Source organism: Ambystoma mexicanum, chromosome 7p (genome assembly GCF_040938575.1).
Source record: "Ambystoma mexicanum isolate Mex_15411 chromosome 7p, UKY_AmexF1_1, whole genome shotgun sequence".
Taxonomy (NCBI): Eukaryota; Metazoa; Chordata; class Amphibia; order Caudata; family Ambystomatidae; genus Ambystoma; species Ambystoma mexicanum.
This window is the reverse complement of record NC_090939.1, coordinates 182,407,601-182,430,933: the sequence shown is the minus strand read 5'-3', so window position 1 is coordinate 182,430,933 and position 23,333 is coordinate 182,407,601. Positions and strand designations below refer to the sequence as shown.

Below are 23,333 nucleotides of genomic sequence, written 5' to 3'. Positions count from 1 at the left end.
GGGCTGGCTAAAGTCAGCCCACCAATCACAAGAGTTAGTAAGGGAAAATGGCATGAAGTAGCCAACCGATCTGGTTGGCCTTTAGGGCTACCTTTCAACCCAGACCACCCCCACAGGATGCAATAGGAACTGCCCAGGGACATATACTGGTTTAAACCAGGAAACACTAATATGGAGGTTGCCATGTGGGCTCATAAAGTACCCATGTGTGCAGAAGGGACATTTTAAGGCTATCTCGTAGTTTCCTAGAACATAGAAACTCCATGAAACAAAATGGCAGAATGTAGAAATTAACAGAATACATGTGCACCACAATAACTACCAATGCAGCAAAACGGCTTGCATCCCTGTTGAAGCCAACTACATTACAGCTGCTACCAACCTACTCCCTAAAACCAATACGGGGTGATATAATCACTATATGGCAGAAATGGAGCGCTTGGGAAACACCACTGGTACTGGGAGCCTTACGGGTGACCCAGAAGCACAGTGTAATGAACCAAAATCTCTAAGCATACACTCTACTAACACCACGAAAGATCAATGTGACCGCTCATCTTGACTCTAGAGGCCTCGCTGGCCTAAATGCTTGCTACTCAGCCAAGCTATCACGTTGAAGCTCATCACCCGGCAGATATAACTTGATCTTCTTACAACCCGCCTTGATAAAGACCCTGTTAGGTCGAAACACGTGTCGGCACCCTGTATGTTAATAAACCAGCACTAAAAATCTTTTAGTTGACACGATTTCTCATTTTTCGTGCTTTATATAGTCAACCGAATTGGTCACATTTTAAGCACTAAATAGCCAGCGCCGAGGTGTGTGCGGTTCTTACAAACCATTCTCTACTAACACAAGTACATTTATCTTGGGGTTCTCTGGCTACAGAGCACCAACACTTTACTATAAATGCTCTAGTATCAGAAATATAGACAACTAGAGTGCAGAAAAGCAAGCGAAGAAAGTAAAGGTTAAGAAATAAACCAATTTGAGAACAAGCAATTAAATAAAGGAGTTTAAAACACAATACACTGGCTTATAAAAATAAGGCCCTACACTTTAAAAGTACTTCCCTTGCTAGAGAGTTTGGGCCAAGTGCCCTAAGAATCAAAACTCCAAAAGTAACCTTTTGTAGGGAGCTAGTTGTCTTTAAAGTAGCATGGACAAGTGTTAGCAAAGCCAACAAGCAGTTTTAAGTGTCTCAAGCAGTCCTCTCCCAAGTACACCACCTTAGGTGTAGCCTAAAGAGGGGTTATTGGCCAGAACTCCCCAATCATGACCAGGCAAGGGAGATGTAGGTTTAGGATTTTGCACCCATGAAACCCTATGGAACAGGGGAGGGACAGAAACAGATTTGTTAACTCAGCATCTGTACTCCACTTTTTTCAGGGACCTTTTTAGAGGCTCCTGAATCTGCTAGACTTGCTTTCTTACATATGTATTGGTTTCGTCAGAGGAGGCCCAGGCATCGCTGGAGGAGAGGTCACTTTCAGCTTTGTATTTCAGGCCTGGCTAGTCAGCGGTTCAGCCCTCTGGCGAGACTGTTCCAGGCACTTGACAGCTGGACGACTGTGGTACAATGATGAAAGAACCACTACATTTTTTATGACCTTGGAGGACCCCACGACACGATGCAGGTGGTAGACAGCGTTGATCACAGCGATGAAAACTGCAGAGGCAGTTTTCAATGCAGCAGATGTTTTTCTATAGTGTTTACATTGTCACATGCACTTTTGCATTTCACATGCCTAATGCTTATAATAAGTCCATATATTCCAAAATGGCCATGCAAAGAGCTATTACCTTGTCCTTTGTCCTTCTTGTACTTTGGCCTTTTGCTGCCCTCTTGTGTCCGCAATTGACAAATATGGAAAGCCTTTTCCCGGTAATAGCCTTGCTCTGCCGGGTGTTAGGAAGAATTCTCTGTTTAGGCTGAATTTCCTAACCTATTGAGTCCCCCAAGCAGCTTTGCTGGATTTTTGGGGTTTATTTTTTTCTCCTGCCAAGAGTGAGACTCTTTTACCCTCACTCTTGGACATGACTTGAGAGTGTTTCTGTGACTTGCTATGTGCTAGGGGGTAATTTTCCCCATAGGCCATCATTGGTTTTTGAATGTGTGTTACACAGCACCCTCAGTGCAGTAGCACAGGGGTGTCCTAGAGACCCCTAAACAGACTCCACACCCTGGGACTGACTACTGTCTCCCTGGGTCTGTAAAGTTACCATTGACTTTACTAGTCTTAACTTAGGAACTTAACCAGTACAAACCATTTTACTGTGGAAGTACTGGTAGGGGCAATTAGATTGCCCCTGGGTCTGTTGTCGAGGGGGTACTGTCCCGTCCCCCCTCGCCGAGTTCTGGCTGGTGGCAGTGGATACCACGGAAATATTCCACCAGAATATTTCCCAATGGGATTTCCCATTGTTTTTAATGCACCACTTTTTGGTGCAATGTTAAAGATACCGCCGGTTTATTTATTTAATATAAATTCACCGGTTGGGATTTTTTGCCAGAACTCGCCGCCAAAATGGCGTCTAGGTTCACTTCAGTAACCCTGAACCCGAGTCGAGCCTTTGTTCCACTTTTGGCGGGCTTCTGCACAGAAGCCCTCCAAAATGGTGCCATTCTGTCTGGGTACCACAGGGGGTGCGGGAGGGGGTTTAGGCACCCTGGACTGAGTTGCCTTGCCAACCCATGTCGCACTCTAGTGTGATTGGCCCAAGTGGTGAGCCACCCCGCTCACCACTTAGCATGTTTGAGTGACAGCTAGGCTGTATGAATGGGGGTTTGCTGCATAAAAGCAGGGTTTTTGGGACTGGTTCTTGAGAAGTCGCCACAGGACCTAAGAAGCCGAAGAGGAAGAAGCCGAGCCGACCTGCCAAGACACCACCGGTGAAGCCCTGCAGAACCGTCTCACCACTTTTCCCGACGACAGAGGAGATCTCCCGCCGGAGAGTCTTCTTCCCTTAACTGGTGGGGACAACCAGTTGCTGCCTTCTTTTCGCCGTCCCGAAGCATCTCGTGGCCGCCTTGCCTGTGCCAAGCACCCTGGCAACCGGGATACCACTTTTTACCTCAACCGCGAAAGAGGGGTAAAAATCCTTTGTGACCGGAAAACTCCACGGCTGGTCTCTTCCCTGGTAGTACAACGATCTGCAGCTTTCCTCCACGTCGGGATCACCTCTTCCCCTGGACGACGCCGCGACTTACACCCACTACCAGGAACAACTACCACTGCTGGAGGATCCTTTCCACTTTTAAAGGTACTGTGTTCCGCCCGGCCTCCCTTGCCACCGATTGTACGGGGTAGATTTAGCCCTCGGCTCTCGAACCTGGGTAGGCCTGGGACACCCTAACTAAACTTTTCAGAACCGTAGTAAAGCCTTTTCTCTCACCTGCAAAGACTGATGACATTGTGTGATCTTGGGCACATTTTTAGCCTGGCTCCCTCTAAAGCGGGCCCCGAACTAATTCTCCTTGTTCCACCATTGACTGTCTTTGCTAACCTTATGTGAAAAGTGTTTTACCTTACTGCTCTCTATTTCTGCCTTTTCCCTTTCTTCTGGTAATGCTTATTGGAGTGTCATCTAACGTTAAGCGCTCACCTCTGTTTGGAAATAAGTGGGGTTAACTTAGAATTGTCCAACAAAGAATTAGGGATGTACATATGAGTAATAGTGACTGTTTGACTTTCTTATCTTTTCTATTGTGCTAGTGTAATTTATGAGTGTACCTTTAATAAATAAGTTTATACTTTTACACCTAGCTCTGGTCAGTGTTTGTTTGTGCTACTGTGCCTCTGTACCTATTATGTATTCTCTGTCTACTGTCTAACTCTTCTTGAGGGAAGTCTGACTGCTCAGCCACAGCTACCACAGTGAATCTGTGTGGTACAGACTGCTACCAAGTGGGTTTACTGCCAACACCTGTAGACTTAAATATTTTGCAGTGGTCCCAGAGGGAACTGCACAGGTTTCTGCCTAACACCGGGCAAAGTGGTAGTCTGTGTATGTGGCCGGATGTGAGGGCTGTGACTGTCTGGTCTCAGTCCACATCTGTGCCCCCGAATGTCTGTTGCTGGGCAGAATGTTAGGCCAGTGGCTGACCATGATTGGACTGCCCCCTACCACTTTGAATGGTGCAGATCTGTACCACTGGTGGACCCGATGGCCACTCCAGCCCACATCCAGGATAAAATAAAGATTCCTGAAGCCATTCGACAGGTTATTATTGAAGCCAAGATCACTAAAAAGAATTGCAGCCCGCAGAAGACCAGAGGATGACCATTGCAGCTGAACAGCATTGCTTCTAGGCAAATCCCATTGAAGGCATCAGGCAGCTGCGTTACAACACGCGGAACGCTGCTGCTGGATGCAGCATACAACTTTGAGGCAACTTGCAGAATCTCGAATCACAAATCGCATGAGATGTAACATCAATATGTAGAAGACCAGTATGTATTAATAGGATAATAGTCGGGCATTTGGTGTATATAATCATAACTAATTGAGAAGCTCATGAGACGACTTATACTACATGTTTTTTAGCCTTGAAAAAGACCACACAGGTCGAGACATGCCCTTAAACCGACTGAAAGAAACACATTGTCACATTGGAAACTTTTACGAAGCAAGAATCTTCTAATTTTGAATAGAGCAGGCCATGAGCATAGATGGACACTATTTAAAAAGAAACTAACTATTCCCCCACTTTCATCAATAGGGGGTGCCCAGTGATAAAGTTACTTGGGAAAAGGTCTCATGGGGGTGATATTTCCCCAAATGTTCAGTCCCACGAAAATCAAGAAGCACTTTCCCCAAATATTCTAGGAATGGAGTTAGAATACCAATTCATACTCTAATATGCGAGGGATGGCTTTTAGGAGTGCAAGGGGTGAGAGGGAATAAAAATCCTCTACCTGGCAACTTTTACCCAGAGGACATTTTCACATGGAAAACCCATAGGGTTACATTGGCGTAAAGTATTGGGCCTAACTCTCCCTTGCCCGACTCAGACTGGTAGGAGTCTAGTCAAGGATCGGCCCACCCCCACCTGTTTTGCTCGATTCTTCTACCCTGCTCCCCCAACCTCTTTCCAGCCTACTTCTGCAGGAGTCTGTCCTGATACATTCTGGTTTCATCATCAACATCTTGTGGCCAATGCTGGATTTGACTTTCATGGACTTCATTGATTCACTGCATGTCACCCTTTCTCAACTCTCATACTGGACTTCCTTTGCATCTTGTACTCCTGGTGGCCCTGAATCATGCTGTTGCCATCTTCATCATGTATCCTTGCTTGCAACATTATGTGTTACTACTGACTTCTACAATTGTATTCACTCTCCCCTCTTGCTTCTCTACCCTTTTTGACTGCTTACTCTGTCCTCTCCTCCTCTCCCTTTCTCCATTTTCCTATCTCCTCCCCTCCTCACCTTATTTTCTTCTATGTACTTACTCGTATCAGAATTGGCCCTGGATCTAGTATGATAGCAACCTTGTCTGTCTCCTCCCCCGTCCTCTTACTTGTTCCCCCCGCCCCAAGCACTATCTGAAATGTCGTCAGCCTAGTACAATAGTCGCTTGTTTTGTTCCTCCCCTCCCTTTGAGCACACCTCTCCCTCACCTTTTTATTTCTCCAGCTCTACCAGAAATGTTGTCAGGCCTAGTACAGTAGTCGCCTGTCTGGTTCCATTTCCTTCCCACTCTCCCCCTCCCTGCTTTATCTTTGTCTTAGCTCTTGCCTTATCTGAAATGTCATCAGGCCGAGTACCAGGGGAGTTGCTAGGTCTGGAAAAGACCCGGGGCTAAGCTGCTGTCGCAACTGTTGGGACTGGGGGCTAGCTGGTCTTTTGGCTGTAGCTCCTGAGATTCTATCCGGGGCTACAACCAAAAGACCAGGGGCTATAGCCCCCTTAGCCCCCCCCTAGCAACGCCCCTGCCGAGTACAATAGTTAATTTCACATCCTTACTGTTCATTGCCTGTAAGAATATCATTGTATTTTCCCTTGCTCCCTCCCTTGTCTTGAAGTGATTTGAAACGCATTGCGTATAGGCGCTATAAATATGAACAATCATATAATATCACCTAAAGATTTTCTAGAGTGGTGGGACGGCAGAGAGAGCTACTTACCTGAACGTTGCCTAACCTTTGGAACATTGAATATCAATCACTGGCATTTCTCAATACAACTGTAAACCTACATGAACAGTATAACTTATGTAACTGGTAATTCTAGGGCACTCGGTCCCATTCCATCTCAGTGATGGACCTACTACGTAGTCGGGATTTTATGCTAGGGTTGCTCTCAAGCGTTTTACTGTGTTTTTCTAACCTGATTACTTACCTGTGTCACAGTGGACTCGAATAAATTGCGTTCCTATCTCTTCACTGACTGTACCACATACAGTTGTTGAAAGTATGGCTGTCAACTGTCTTCAGGGTAAAGTGTTAGGGTTCTGTTTAGAACCCCCAAGGGTGAATGTATACATGTATGTTATAGGAGCTGTGTGACAAAACGTCCCCAAGAGACTTCATTGCTTAGTGTGCATTTTAAAGGCCTAATAAATCATTGCATACTTGTGTACTTCTCTGTCTAACTGGAATTATAGGAGTGCAACGTATATGTGTCATCACAGCCCATGGCCACACTCACACCCTCCTTTGTCTAAGCCTTACCACTCTACTACCTACCTTGATTGCGGTTGGCTAGACTTCAGTGTCTGTCCTGTTCCCCATAACAGGTTAGCATCCCAAAATACACTCCCAGGGCCGATTCTGGAAATCCATCTTAACAACAACAAACAAAATAAAGCATTGACTGCAAAAGCGACACTTTTCATCAGCTAAAGCAATCACTCATTGTGTAACTTAAGTCAAACAATCAATTGCTGCCTAATTGTTCACTTCAAGTGAGAATAGTTCTACTTCTCAGTATTGCAAGCCTTCTTAGTAGTAGTAGTAGCAAAACATTAACTTGACGAATGAACAGTCTGGCATTTCAGTGAACCTTTTTACTTTGAGCACCTCGAATCGTGTCCACCGAAAACCACACACACGCACATAACCACACACACCTTCCCACCTCCATACGCTGCTGGTACCACCATCAACGCAGCAAACAGACGCAATATATGAATGCAAAGATACTGTCATCTTTCAATACTGTACACTTCAAAACCAAGCTTGAGCTCTAACACTACAGCTGCAGCGTTAAGTCTTTAAAGCCATCAAGAGTAAGCGTCAGGACGTAAGCCCCCATTTCAAATTACACCCGTCAATTACGCATGTGGTTGCAAGATTTGTGTTAACAAAAGGTGGCATGCTGCAAGCATCAGACTTGCAACTACCAAAGGTACATGTGTATCTGTCCCACTAGTCATGGTACACGGAGGCTGTACTCAGCATTTTAGAAACCCATGCAAATCAAGGGGATCCAGTTTTACATTCCCAGAAAGGGTATAGAGACTTGAAAAGAAAGCTTGTCAAAATTGCAAGAGTATTAATGTATGTGTTCAGAAGGTCATAGGCATACATAAAGAGTACTGTTGGCTACAATAGGGGCATGCTCGGCACCATGAACAAGATAATGTCATCCTAAAGGCAACGCACATGCTTCAGGCGATGTTCTAGCCACAGTAGACTTAAGGCAACACAGACTATGGATAAATCACTGGGAAATAGAAACCGCTCCTCTTTTCCTGTTCTTGCGATGCAGAGACAATCTTTGGGAAATGTATTTTGATTTATGCCATGCATAATTTATGCAATAATTTCTGTATTTAAGAGAATTTTCTGATGAGCTTGATGAGGCTAAGCTAACAGTACATGGAAGAGAAGGGATTACTTGGGAGTGATTACACTCATACTACTCTGTCTTGGGTCACCTAATCTCAGCATATGTCCCAACAATGTCCAATGTGTTTTGGAAGAAGCTCACCCACATTTGGTTGTTTCTTTGCATTCTGTAACTCGTAGTGTGCTTTCCTCATTCTACAACCAGGTCTACATGTCTCAGAATCCAAAGTAAAAACGCAACTGGATGATCACCTGGGGACTGCCAAGAGGCATTTAATAATACCTTGTATTGGAATCACATGGAACAGATATACCCCGAGCGTAATCAGTCTTTTCATTAACACTATCAAACCAAGTGGGAGCACATAGTTTGCAACGTGTACACTAGTAAGACAGGAAAGTTAAGAAACCTTTCTTTTCACCATGAACAGATATGCATGAAACAATAGATAAAACATAGGCAGGGAGCAAACCGCTTGCGAAGAAAAGTTTCGGAATCATGCACATAGGTAAAATATGTGTATAACATGTAGATTTGTGGTTCCAAATACGTGGATTGTGATGCAGGAATACATTAATCTACATCTGATCCACTCTGGGTATTCACTGGTTGGTATGATGTGCAGTTAAAGATTTTAAATTAAAAGTAATTAATAAGTGTGCCTTGGTTCCATCACTAAAGTGGGATGGTTCAGCAGAGAAATCCTTTCTTCTACAAAGAAAACAAGCTCAACTGAACAGAGATGATCTAATGTTTAACACATTTCATTTGAGCCCTATATAGTAAAACAAAATCAAGCAATGTTTTCCTTTACCCGGTTGATGTATGGATTTAACTGGCCCCCACAAACACACCTCACCTCATTTCTGCTGTGCTTGTAGGAAACATGCTGCTTCAGACTTTCTTTCCGGCTGAACAGTTTGCCACATTCCTCACATTTATACAGCTTGTCACCTGGTGAGGAGTAATCACAATATATGAAAATGTTTGCAGAAAACCGCACATAATATGCCAAGTTGGAAGGCTGCCTGAAAGTTTCAAATTCATCTATTTTTCCAACTGCTCCTATCCATGCCCATTGTCTTGCCCCTATTCTTCACGAACCAATCAGTGCTTCCCCATACCGAGATTTTTTGTTTCAATGTGAAAACATGCTATAATCCAATCGCCGACGAACATATCGCTATACCAATGAAGATGTTCTTTATGAAAAAAAAAGCATTGAAAATCAGTCGTAAATTTTCCAGTTTAACAAGTGCCCGGGTCTCAATCTCTTTAATGCCAGGCATGAGGCTAAAGCTATTGTCAGCTGTATGCGAAAACATTGCAGAAGCAGTTGAAAGGGCAAGATATCCACAACTTTTTTGCATTTAACAATCAATGTCAAACAACAGTGTTCCTCTGGACAATCTTTGCCTTGCAGCAAGGGTACCCCTTTTTGTTTACATTCGTTTAACTTCACGGGATCACAGGATTTTAGACCAGTCTGGTTCATTTTCCATCATCGCCCCTATTCCTGCCTGTGGTGCCACTAGAGTTGCCACATCCACTAACATTTCGTCACTTCTCCCATATGTACTTTCAGTGTTCCTGCCACCCTTTTCCTCTTTCCTTTCCCTTATACTTCTCATTTAAAGCTGAACGTGATATGGCATATGCCACATTTTCCCTTCTAAAGATGCACTCATTTAAAGCATCCTACTTGGTAAAAGCAGCTCTCAACACCATTTCCTGAATCAGACCCTTTGTGCAATGGCTAAAGTTGAGCAATCTCACCATTAATATCCCTTAGCAGTATTGAAAATCATTTTGCAGTTGAATGGTTTCAGAAATGAACTTCTAAGCAGTCTGTCATAGAAATCCTTGGTGCAGCTCTGATTTATGAAAAGGTTTACCAAACAGCATCAACGTACGGTGGGGTTAATACTCATGAAAAATCCCCTTTTACCAGAAAGTGAAAGTAGAAAAGGTAATTTCAACTAACAAGCACACATGCCTGAGCAAAACCCAATAGCAACTGCTGCAAGTTCACCTCGAGTTTTGAATCACAGAGAAATGCATTGTGAATGCTGACACAAAGGGGTTCATTACAAGTCCTCTGGTATCCTGCCGGTAATTCCGGTGGAATACCATACCATCTGTGCCACCGAATATCCCAGTATTAACCTGATAGGATATTACGGGGTGCGGAGACACCGGTAAATACCCATTCCCAGGACTCTATGGGATGAGGTTGCTGCAATCACCAGCACCGGTAATAGTGGTGCCAGTGATTGCGGCAACTGCCTGCTGGTGGGGACCTGAACTACCAGATCACAGCCCCTACCGGCAGACCTTGAGTTTGACGATCCAGAAAGATGCCGGTACAAGTTGTTACCGACACTTTATTTACAGACAGACAAACTCGTAAGGAGCCCCAAAAACACTTTTCTCACATGGAACAAAACTATACTTTTGAGATAATTTGCATACCCTAAATGTATTGCTTTGGGATTCAGAACCAGCACTAAACTTACAGGGATGGCTACTGGGAGGTGCTGTGATATGTACTTGTTAGCTAGCAGATATTATACTCTCATGTCCGGTATAAGATTTGTTTTTATACGTTTTAAAAACCAACCATAACTTCGATGATGTTTGAAAACCTGACCCAATTCCCCAATCACAAGAATGTCAGACTGCCCCACACTGATGATCCACCATGAAGGTGAAACGTGTGGTTGCCTGCATCTTTGAGAGCAGTCTGTTTTGGGTTATTAAAACTATGTAGAAAATAGAGCTTCTCTACGAGAGACAGACATTTCTCACATGGAGTTAAAGTGTATGGTTTTGAGCTAATTTGCACACCCACAAAGCATTGCCTAATGGGTCAGAACTGGATGGGAACTTTTAGCGATGGATACAGAGCTGTGCTGTGGTATGTGTATATTAGCTACAATGACTTATTAAAAAGGTGTAATATAAATACTGTCAGCACCCAGATCAATTTACCGTGAGAGCGGATGTGCCTGCTGAGGTTGCTGCTATTCTGAAAGACCTTGCTGCAGAGGTTGCACATGTACATTCGCTTATGATCCCCGTGCTGGGTCAGTAGGCGTCTACGGATTCCATGCCTCCCTGAAAGCAGCATGCTTCTTTTAAGAGAGCTGGAACCTTGACTGAAACTGAACCTGGTAAAAAAAAAACAAAAAAACAAAAAGAAAGTGAAAAAATACATTGAGGCTTTAGGCCTGAAGCTAGAACATGAACCCTTTAAAACATTTCAGTGGTGCTTTCATAAGTGCAATGATCAACTGAACGTTGCAGTACACAAAGAAATATTTAAAAATTGCTTTAGTATTGACAGAATCTTAAACGTTTTTATGCATCTTTTGCCATTTGCCTGTCCTGGTGAGGTGTCACACTTAGTTGTGACTCAAAGGAATGGCAACTTCTAAACTTCTATTTAAGGCAGCTTTTTGACCACCCTCTGTTGAGGATGCTACAAACACTAACCCTAGGAGAAAGGCTACAACACCTGACAGGAAAGGTAAGCCAAACCTCTCTGAAGGTAGGTAATGTTGGGGACTAGACTGACTAGACTGACACAAAGGTACAATTAGTCCACACACATCTCCAGAAAATACACCACACTGATATATTGAAAATAATACAATTTAAATAACAAATAATATTAATATAAAACAAATAAGGTCAAAGAAGTACTTGAGTAATTAAACACAGTATTAAAACAAACTTTTTAGTATTAAAAAAACAGTAATGCTTATACAATTACTATTCTAACCCTAATGTCTACATGGGGGCCCTATAACAGAGGTGAGCACACAGCGTAAAACGACAGAGCGGTGGGGAGAACCAGGGATCCATTCGACCTAGCAAGCAGATAAGGCCCCTATGGGTCTGTACAATAATGTACAGAGTTATAAAGACAACCCAATCCTAGGATATCTGGAAGGTCCAACATCTGGTGGTCAGTACCCGACACATGGTAGGGGATGGGAGACATAGGAAAACGCAAATGATCCACAGGAAAAATATGTTCAATTCCCTAAGGCCTATAATATTAACACAATCATTTAGAGTCTTCGTACATTATAGAAGTATCAATGCACAGTCCCAGATAATACATTACAGATCTACCCTGTGTAACCTCTCATTATCCTTAGAAGGGTGAGGAGATGGATTTATTTATTTATTGGGCATTTTGTATGGCGCCTATACAGCAGAAAGTGTTTTCAAGTGCCACTAGACAAGAGGCGAGAGGGAACGGGGGAGGACAAACAGCAAGGAACAGTCCTACTAGGCCTTGTGACATTTGTGTCGTGCAAGTACAGAAAAAGTGGAGAGGGGTGGGGGGGGGGAAGCCCCAGGGCTGGGGCAGGGCAAGTGCTAGGGGAGGTTCTGGAGGGTAAGTGCGAAAGGTGATAGTGTGAGGAACAGAGATGGACCAGAGTCAGTAGGCTGGTCGGGGCACGGTGCCCGATGGCAAGTGCTGGCAATAGGGAACTTCAGGACTCGTAAGGGACCATGCAACCAGTCGTAGCAGCAGTGGGAATTAGCAGGGCAGTGGGAGAGGGAAGGAGGAGGAGAAAAGGAAGGTCTTGATTAGTTGCTGGAACTTAACTAGATCTGGCTGAATTCTGAGAGGGGCAGGGGGGTCATTTCAGAGGGAGGCTCCTGCGGAGGAAAGAGGTCTACCCCCCTACTCTCTGCTTGGAGAAACGTTTGACCGGCAAAGAGTTAGAGCTAGAGAACTGAAGGACTCCAGCACAGGGAGGACAAATTGGATATAGCGTGGTCCCAGGCGCCAGAAAGCCTTGTGGATGATGAGGAGGGTCTTTAATTTGATCCTTGCAGTCACAGGAAGCCAGTGGAGAGATTTTAGGGCTGGAGAGATGCAGTCCCTGGGCTTGAGGCCAAAGACAAGTCTCACAGTCCTATTCTGGATTAGTTGGAGAGGGTGGAGTGAGGAAAAAGACGGATTGAGGAAGAGGTTGTTGCAATAGTCCAGCCTGGAGAGAACCAGGGCTCTGGAAACATTGAGTTACGGGGTAGGGGGGGGGGGCAGGGGATTGGAAGGTGAGGAAAGGGAGAATGCCTCTGAGGAAAGTGGGCCTTCTTGGTTAGGTCCGTGATATGAGTGAGAAGGAGAGAAAGGAGTTTAAAATGACTCCCAGGTTTGTTGCCTCACAAGAGGGTGATGGGAGGGGGGCCAAGGAGGGTGGCGAGAGATTGGGGGTTGAAGAAAGGGGTAGGAGTTCCAATGAGAAGGATCTCAGTCTTGCTGGCGTTAAGAAAGAGATCATTAGCAGTGGGGTGAAAAGATAAAAAGCTGGCAAGGCTTTTTTCTGTGTCAGATGGAACTCGGACACTACATTGGGAAGGAAGGAGGGACAAACCCTGAAGGCTACCTTCTCCTTGAAAAATATTATAAAGTGTGATTTATATGAAAAGGCTTGTAGCTCACTCTGCGAGCAGAAGTGATGGCCACTAAAATGTTTGTTTTCAAGGTTAATAACCTGACTGGACAAGAATGGAGAGGTTAAAATGGAGCTCCCATTAAAGGGTTAATACCAGATTCAAATCCCAGGACGGGACCAGAAAAGGGAACGGTGAAAAAGTGTTTGTCAGTCTCTTGAGGAACTGGATGACAAATCGGATCTTAAAAAAAAAATTAAAAAAAAAAAAGTCTTGCTCTGGCATGCCTTTAAAAATCGATAACGCTGCCAGGTAAGCCTTGCCGGTAGACACCTGTAGCCCCTGATGGGCCAGGTGCAGAAAAAAAGTAAGCACTGCAGGTGTATGGCAAGTGAAAGGATTACTTTAGCTCTACACCAACTGCAAAATGTGTACAAATAGCAGCAGCATGGTGATTTTGTTGCTGGTCTTCTGGCGGAAAGCAACACATCTTCTGGGAGTTCCCAATCTTAGCATCTTAACCTCTCTGAAACTGGGCGTGAATGTTCAGAGTTCTGATTTCTGGGTGAAGATAGCCTCCCTCTTGTGAGAGTATGTCCACTTTCTGGGGAAGATGGAATGGAAAGCAGAGAGGTCTAGAAGGTCCGGGTACCACGTTCTCCTAGTCCAATCTGGAGCAATCAGGATCATGGACTTTCCAGACTTCTTCAACCTCCTGATGACATGAGGAATGACGGGGACTGGTGGAAACGCATACAGGAATGGAACTTCCCAGTTCGCTACGAACGGGTCACCCAGAGCTCCTCTATGAGGAAAATCCCTGGAGCAGAAAAGAACAGGATGCACTTCCTGTTGATACTGGATGCAAACAGATCCACTTGAGGGGTTTCCCAAAGGGTTAAGATCTCCAAGACTTCCTGATCCAACTCCCACTCGTGAGAGACTGTGCTCTGCCTGGTCATAGCGTCAGCTCGCTAGGTGAACAGCCGATCGAGAGATTCCATTTTGCAGGGCCCAAAACCAGAGCTGCATTGCCTCCCTGCACAGTGTTAGTGACCCTACACCACCTCTCTTGTTGAGGTTAAGCATGGCAACTGTTTTGTCCGTCATTATCAGGACGTTCTTCCCCTGTATAAAAGGCAAAATGGCCATCAGCGTCAGTCTGATCGCCCTCAGCTCTAACTGGTTTATGTGTAGTCTGGGATCTGATGAGGACCAAAGTCCACTGATCGTGAGATCCTTCATGTGGGTTCCCCATCCCATGAGGAAAGAATCTGTGTCTGCGGTTATCTCCAACAAGGTTTGCCAAACTCCAGCAAGGTTTGTCGAAAGGGTTCCACTATCACCACATTCTCCTGGCAGGCCCACCATAGGAGACCCTGTGAGACCTTGCTCAGGACCTGAAGAAAGTCTGTCATACTGCCTAACAATTGTGATCATTGGGACCTGAGGGCCGACTGGAGGGAACTCATCCTTAGGTGAGATTCTGGTACCAGGAAAATGAAGGATGCCCTGAGGCCCAGCAACCTCAGAAAGACAAACACCAGAACATATTCAACTCGACTCAGGAGGCGCAACCTTTCCAGAGGAAGAGTCCAGGACTGCTCCAATGAATTGCAGCTTCTGAGAAGGTGTCACCTCGGACTAATTGAAAGTGAAGGAGCAGCTCAGTTTGTGGCGAGGTTTTCCAGAGCCCGTTCTGGAGAATAAGCTCCGAGCAGCCAATCGTCTCGGTAGGGAAAGATGTGAATCCCTCCCCTCTGTAGATTTGCTGCCACCATCACCATCTACTTGGTGAACACCCTTGGAGGTGAGACCGAAAGGCAGTACTCGAAACTGATAGTCAGAACTGCCAGTGGCAAACCTCAGGTATTTTCTGTGCTTGGGATGTATAGGCACATGAAAATAAGCATCTTCAAGATCGAGTGACACCATCCAATCCCAGAGCTGAAGGGCCTGGAGGATCTGCGAAATAGTGACCATTTTGAATCTGTCCTTCCTGCGAAACTATGCAAAGTGCTCAGAGAGGTTTTGGGGCTGTGGCAGAGGGCAAAGGAGGTGGCTGTCTGAGCATTTTTCCCTCCATAGACACTAACCCTAGGAGAAAGGCTACAACACCTGACAGGAAAGGTAAGTCAAACCTCTCTGAAGGTAGGTAATGTTGACGGAACGACAATACTTCACTATCAGGTAGGGGACTAGACTGACACAAAAGGTACAATTAGTCCACACACATCTCCAGAAAATACACCACACTGATATATTGAAAATAATACAATTTAAATAACAAATAATATTAATATAAAACAAATAAGGTCAAAGAAGTACTTGAGTAATTAAACAGTATTAAAACAAACTTTTTAGTATTAAAAAAACAGTAATGCTTATACAATTACTATTTTAACCCTAATGTCTACATGGGGGCCCTCTAACAGAGGTGAGCACACAGCATAAAACGACAGAGCGGTGGGGAGAACCAGGGATCCATTCGACCTAGCAAGCAGATAAGGCCCCTATGGGTCTGTACAATAATGTACAGAGTTATAAAGACAACCCAATCCTAGGATCTGGGGGCACGCAAGAATATCCTTTGTCCTCTTTGGGTAGCTGGACCTCTGCCTCTGTGTCCAAAAGATGAGTATTAGCAAACCCTCCCTAGAAAACCCTCTCTAAGCCTGTGTAGGCAGATGATGTTGTTGCAGCTGACAAATGGCTGCCCCTAAACACTTTGCAGCACCCGTAGAAGCATGAAGCTTTTCTAAGCGGTTGTCAGCCTTGTTCAAAAAAGGTTGGATCCATCAGAGGGCATTTCCAGAAGTCTGGATTGAACATTGGGGGCACATTCAGACTTGCATAACCATGCAAATCTTCTGATTACCACACTTTGCACCACCAACCACTCTAAAGTAGCATGGCTAGAAAGAAAGCCAAGGTCAACAGATGAGGGACTGTATGTTCTGACCAACTCCTTGTTCACAGCATGCATCTCCTCCTCCTCCTCCTCCTCCTCCTCCTCCTCCTCCTCCCCCCCGCCCCCAGTAACAATGTTGCATAATATTTCCCCATGACGTCTAATGGAGCAATTGGGCAATAATTGCGCGGGACATCCCGGTCACCACTCTTGAAGATCGCAACAATGTTTACCTCCTTCCACTAGGTGGGCAGAGTTCTTATTGCCAAAACATCACCCACTGTTCTGGATTTTGTTTGAGGATCATATAAGAGGTCATCTGGTCGGGGAGCTCAAGAGGATTTAGAATGTTTTATCAGGTTGAGCAGGTCAGCCTGATGGTAAGGCAAAGTTCAAAGAGATTTGTTAAAAAGTTCTCTTCAACTGCCTGCTAGTCGGCAAACAAGGCCTTGAAGAACCTGGCACAGTCGCTTTCTGGCAATTTCTAGCACGCTGCAGTGATAGCCTTTGTTTCAGCTATTTATTTTGCTCTAGGGCTCTAAAGGTCCTCTGTGCATCTTTCTGTAGCATGTATTTCTTATGGCCCTTAAGCCAGTTGTAATAATTTTTCTTTAGTCTCTCCATATTTGCAAGTAGAGATACAGGTTGGGACTGTTTTAACAGGCCCAAAGCTCATTTTAGGGCCCTTTTTTTAAGAGCTACCTCTGTCATAATTGATGTCCTGTGGGCTGAGTTCTGGACCAAGTATGCAGCCAACAGAGGGACGTAGCTTACCATGGGATGTTGCGGTTGGGAGATTGTTGCCAGAACGTTTGTCAAAAGGGTAGATCCCAATTTCTCCACATCTTGCTTAGACATCTTTAACCGGCAACCCTTGTTTACAGGTTCTGCAGAGATGAATGCTATATGCACTGGTCTAGCCTGACCCTCTAACCAGCACATTGTAAGCAAGTTGAGGGTCGCTTGCTTGAGTTGGGAGTACTTCAAAGTAAAGAGCTCAATCAAGCCCCCAGACACAAACACAAAGTCGATCCCAGAGGTTTGAAGTCCCCATTTCCAAATGGGGTGGCAACACTTTCCCTTTTCAAAGTTGCTGTTTAAAAGGTGGAGATCCTGAGACTTCATTAATAGTTTCTAGTTTTGGCCTCTCTGCATCTGCTGGTGGCGTACAGTAGAAGTTTTTCTTGGCTTCTTATCCTTTCCTGTCCCACATAAGGAATTTAAGTCACCACATAAGATGATTGAAGGGTTCTCTAGGCTATATGCTTTATCAATGGCCTCTGCAATATTATCAGTCATATTCTTTACTCTGATCTTCGATGGGTTCTAGTAGATGTTAATTAACCTCTTAATTGAGGTATCCCGTCCTTGACATTTAGTGGGGAAAAACACAATTTTAACTTTGTCAGGGATTGTGGGTAATAAATTCTGGGCCGCTTCGCGCAAGTCAGACCTCTGTGGATTCCCACTGGTGTCCTCGTTTTGGAAATGCATGGGGTTCCCGGTTTTCCTTGGTGGCTTCGACACCCTAGGCCCAAATCTGTAAGTTCTTGAAAGCCAGGAAAATGGGGAAATTCAGCACAGCAAACCATTTGTTCCTAGATCTTACAAGGACAAAACCACAGGCTTCTTTGTACATCATTTTATTGCCATTTTTTGAAAAAACCCAAAATTTTCTCCCTTTTTGGTTATTTTCTCTCACCCCCTACAGCAAATTTGGCCGAGATATCCGATGTAACAAAAATGTTACAAGGCATTGAACGGCGACATACCGAATTCACCAAAAAAAGTCACTGGGGGGAAATACCCATGGCAGTTAAGGGGTTAACGATAGATGTTTGCTGTAGGCAGTCAATACCTTCCATTTATTCTGACTCGGGTGTGGGTTGCTGGATGAAAGATCCACGGTTTATGGACCTGACTACTTCAAAGTTATTTCCCGACTTTACCAACGTCAAGAGGCCTGCTGTTGGTTGTCCTACACCAGCTGATATTGCCGGTTTAGGTAAGCCGTGAAGCCATCCATTGCGGGTTTGACAGTTAATCACACTTCTTGAAGGCATATGAAGTCTGCGTCGGCTCAGTGTTGAAAGAGGCAAGGGACAATCGGTTCCTTTTGGGACTCTCTTTTCAGTTAGTCGGGGTCGTCACTAAAGCAGCTGCAAGGGGGCATGGCTACAGGGCCACGGACTAGGTCGATGAGCTCCCCTGATCCGGCATTGATCTGTACAGAAATAGGATGTATTAGAAGTTATTGACGAGTTGTCTTGAAGCCACGGACGCATGAATATGCAATGCATGTGAGGAGCGAAGATTGTCGGAAAAAGAAGCTTCCCGAAGGCAGCATAACACAAATGAACACGGGCTGCCTACACATCCAAAAAGCGAAGATGGTGTCGTCTCATGTGTAAACTGAAGCACAGAGCTGTGGATGGGATCTTGTGAGGGAGATTGCAGAGCGGGACAAACAGGGAGGAAGACGCAGTGATATATACACAAGCGCAAGGACTGCTGCTTGTGACATTGTGGCAGCTCGTACTAACAGGTCGGACGAAGCGGGCGAAGGTACATTGTGCCGAACAACGGAACACAAAAGGCACATAGGGATCAGCAGTCTCTGGAAGAAGGTGGTGTGAGGGGGCGAAGGCACCAGCTGAAAAGAGGAGCTGGTGCTTACAAAGCAGGACGACGACTAAACAAGGCAACACTGCCAAACAAGTATATAAACGGCACTGAAAAGATAAACACGAAAGCCAGACGAGGGACGCGCGGCGAAATCAAGATGGCACCCGGACAGTAACAGAACACAGGGTCGGGGGAAAGGACTGCGAAAGACAATGAGAGCCCAGACTAGGAACATACGGAAACATGATTAATGGGCGCATGGGGGCCGTATCAGGTATGAGACCAGTTGACTTGAGCAATCAATGCCCGAGGGGGGAGGTCAAGTGGCGCGAAGGGGACTACATATGATTAATCAGCCCAAGGGCACCGGGCAGTCGGAAAGAGGTGGACAGTGCCCAGCCCGAGTGCATGGTAGAATAACCTCACAGGCCTAAAGGCACTTGTGACTCTGAGGACAGGTGCCGGCCTCGGAAGGGTGGCCTGTTGCACCGCCAGCTTGGACTACCATAAACACACCCCCCCATGGGGCACGAAAAACAGACCCGTGCCAGGAGATACCCCTGCCCGGGGCAAAAAAGAACGCATCTAAGACCGCAGCAAAGCGAACATTGGAAGGGGGACACTGCATGTGGAGGCAGCTGTAGACTGGCCCTATACAGGAGTTCAAGTAAAGTTGCGGCGTCCACCTCGAAGAAGAGGGGAGGACGACGTACCACCAGCAGAGAGAGAGACCATATTAGCGCAGATGTGCAGAGCCTAGCTGACACAGCTAGAAGAGGGCTAGAGGGAAGGAGAGGAACCGAGATCTAAGCAGAGTGGAGGCCCAACACAATGCAAGTGGCAAGAAGGTGGCACAGGAGAGTCAGCTGAGGAGACAGGATCCCAGCAAGCGGCAAGGGGTAACCTGTGCCAGGCAGGGGCTGGGCTCACATGCCCGAAGAAGCCAAAGTGAACGGAAGCGAAGGAACTGGCACAGTATTGCCACCCGAGCACTGGGGACTCCAAGTGAAAGAGCAGAAGCTAAAAACGAGGGGGGGCACGGCGAAAGTGCACAGGAGGAGCGTCCTAGCCCCCTAACGGACAAGTGAGGACATCACAGTTGGGGGGAGGGGGGCCTACGGTACACTGCGACAAATCAAGGGCAGAAGTAAGATGAGCTGGACAGAGGGGGCGGAAAGTTGGAGAAAAAGGGAGAAATTAAGATAATATCTGGGAACGTCAATGGTCTAAATAATTATATCAAACGCCACAGGGTGATGACATACCTTAATAGACAAATAATAGATATTGCATTATTGCAGGAGACCCATCTGACCACAGAGAAACTGGAGGTGGTGACCAGCAAGTGGAAAGGGACAACCATAGGAGCGACATATTGCGCGTACGCCATCGGGGTGATCATGTGGATAGCACCCCATGTTCCGTTTAAGATGTTGAGATCAGAAGTAGATAAAGATTGGAGACTAGTGTGGGTTAGAGGATGGTTGGAAAATGAAGAACAAGTGACTTACCAACTGGTAACGTTCTTTCGCCTGGATGTTCCTCCAACGCATTCCACACCTTTGACATGTATTGTCCACAGCTGTGCACTTCTGAAACTTTTTCGGCAGAGGGCATCCTGCGTCAATGGCGTCTGGTCCGTGTCCCTCGAAGGCCTCTGTCGAGGGCGACGTCACTGGATGTTATAAATATGACGCACAGCGCCCGTAGCCTCAGTTTAAGTTTTTTTTTCCCCAGAACGTGTGGCACCAGTCTGATGTCTGCTGGACTGCACTTAGCCTTGTGGAAAACGGAAGCTGCAATCGCTATTCAGAGACTACCTTAGGTAGAAAAGTGGTACATACCCGCAGTACAACCCTGTCCTTGTGAAACACAGTAAAGGGTGGCTTAGATGAAAGTGCCTGCAATTCACTCACACTGCGAGCGGAAGTAACCGCAACCAAGAACACAGTTTTGAAGGACAGTAATCTCAAAGGACAAGAGTGCAAAGGTTCAAACGGAGCACCCATGAGAAATTTCAAAACCAAATTCCAATCCCAAACCAGCACCTGGAAGGGTGACGGAGGAAATACATTAGTCAGTCCTTTAGTCAGTCCTTTAAGAAACTGGGAAATCAAAGGAATCTTAAAATAAGAACATTCTTCAGATGAGCGCTTAAATATAGACAGGGCCACCAGGTAACCTTTAATGGTACCCACTTGAAGGCCCCGTGGGCCAAAGAAAGCAAGAAAGACAAAACCATAGGAATGGAGCACTGAAAAGGATCAACATTGTGATCCCTGCACCAGTCGCCAACGGTACAGGGATTTTGTTGCAGGCCGCCTGGCCGAAAGAAACGCCTCCATCATGTCATCCGGAAGGTCCCAATCCTTATACCTCAACCTGTCAGATACCAAGCGTGAAGGTTGAGAGTCTTGACCTCTGGATGGAGAACCTGTCACCTCACCCCACCCTACCCCTGTCACGCGAGAGCAGATCCTCTCTGTGGAGAAGACAGCATGGAGGGCAGATGGACATTTCCAGAAGGTCAGGGTACCACGCTCTCCTGGCCCAATCCAGAGCAATGAGGATCATGTGGGAACCGAACCTCCGTAACCTCTGCAACACTTGAGGAATGACAGGGACTGGAGGAAACGCGTACAGCAGTGGGAATGACCAATCCACCACAAAAGCGTCTCCTAAGGCTCCTCTTGGAGGAAATTCCCTAGAGCAGAATCTCTCGAACTTCTGGTTGACACTGGTAGCGAAGAGATCCACTTGCCGGGTTCCCCAAAAGGGAAGATCTCCTGAAGGACAACCTGAGCCAACTCCCACTCGTGGTAGACCGTGCTCTGCCTGCTCAGAGCGTCCACCGCTGCATTTTCTTCTCCGGCCAGATGAACTGCCGAGATTGAAATTTCCTGCTGGATGGCTCAGAACCAGAGCTGCATTGCCTCTCTGCACAACAGAAGTGACTCTACCCTCCCTTTCTGTTGAGGTAATGCATGGCCACTGAGTGGTCAGTCATGATCAGGACACGCTTCCCCATACAGAGGGCAGAAACACCTTCAGGGCTAGCCTGATGGCCCTCAGCTGTAACAAATTGATGTGGAGCCTGGACTCCGACGGAGACCAACGACCGCTGGCAGTCACGTTGGCATGAGCGCCCCATCCTGTGAGGGAAGCATCCGTCACTACCATGACCTCAGGCCACGGTTGCCAAAACTGTCCCTCCCCCCCTCATCAGGTTCCCTTCGTTGGCCCACCAGAGAAGATCCGGGAGACCGAGAGTGGAATCTGAACGGGATCCGACATTGCCAGAGAACTGTGACCACTGCAAGGATCTCATCTGCAGCCTGGCCTCTGGCACCAGAAAAATGTAGGATGCCATGAGGCCGAGCAACCTTAAGAATTTGAAAGCCGGGAGACTATGGGCATGTTGAAACTTGTCCACCATCTGCACAATGTGATGAGCCCTTACCTTGGGAGGCGAACACTTCCAAGGACGTGTCCAACACAGACCCAATGTACTGGAGCAGTTGGGAAGGTGTCAGGTGCGACTTCTTGAAATTCAGGGAGAAGCCCAGCCTGTGAAGGGTGCGGCAGGTGACACAGATGATCCAACGCTAGTTCGGGAGAGCGCGCCCAGATCAGCCAGTTGGCCAGGTAGGGGTAGACGTGAATCTCCCTCGAATGAGGTACGCTGCCACCACCACCATGAGCTTGGTGAAGACCCTCAGGGCGGTCAATCCAAACGGAAGGACACGAAACTGAAAGTGCGAGTCGCCAGCCGCAAACCTCAGGTACTTCCGGTGCATGGGATGGATCGGCACATGGAAGTAAGCATCCTTGAGGTCCAGAGACACCAACCAATCCTGAAGTTGAAGGGCTTGGAGGACTTGAGAAAGAGTGGCCATCCTGAACTTGTCCTTCCGGAGAAGTTTGTTCAACCAACGCAAGTCCATGATGGGTCTCACTCCCAAGTCTTTCTTTGGGATTAATAAATAAGGGGAATACCATCCCTTGTTCCTCTCGGTTACAGGCACCAGTTCTATAGTGCCTTTCTCCAGCAGGGACAAGATTTCCTGCACAAGGAGCGGATCCGGAAGCTTTAAAGAGAGTTTCCCCGGTGGATTGTTGTGAGGCCGCTGAAGGAAAAGAAAGCAGTAGCAGTGGGCTAAGGTATCCAAACCCCACGCATCTGAAGTAATGGTACGCCATTCTTCGAGATGCTGAGACAGCCTGCCCCCAACTGGCGAACCATGGGACATGGCCACAGGACGGTTTAGAAGCGGCTGCGGCAGTGCCCGAAGGCAAAGAGGCAGTTGCCTGAGCGGCTTTGGCATCACGATTTCCCAGACCACCATGGGTACATTTTCACTGGCCCCTTTGACAAGCAGCCCCTCTCGTTTTACCAAAGGAGGAGTAGAAACGAAAGGAACCTCCCCTCCACTGCTGTCCCCTAGGATGAAAAGGCAGAGGTTGACGCACCACAGTGCTTAAAGATTTCACCACAGCTTTTGAGGTCTGCAACCTCTCAAGGCTCTCGTCAGCCTTGCTGTCAAATAAATGTGCGCCATCAAAAGGCATGTTCAGAAGA

The 23,333-nt window shown here is 46.4% G+C and overlaps 1 protein-coding gene across 5 annotated transcripts in view; it reads right to left on the bottom strand.

The window, feature by feature from the left end:
- PRDM15 (PR/SET domain 15) overlaps positions 1 to 23,333 on the bottom strand; it is a 1,394,990-nt gene that overhangs the window by 952,263 nt on the left and 419,394 nt on the right. For all 5 annotated transcript variants that reach the window (XM_069636031.1, XM_069636033.1, XM_069636034.1 and 2 more), the window contains 2 exons: positions 10,792 to 10,970; positions 8,660 to 8,754 (listed from right to left, as the gene is read on the bottom strand). In XM_069636031.1, coding sequence (XP_069492132.1) covers positions 8,660 to 8,754; positions 10,792 to 10,970 — 274 coding nt within the window. The remainder of the gene's footprint in view (positions 1 to 8,659; positions 8,755 to 10,791; positions 10,971 to 23,333) is intronic.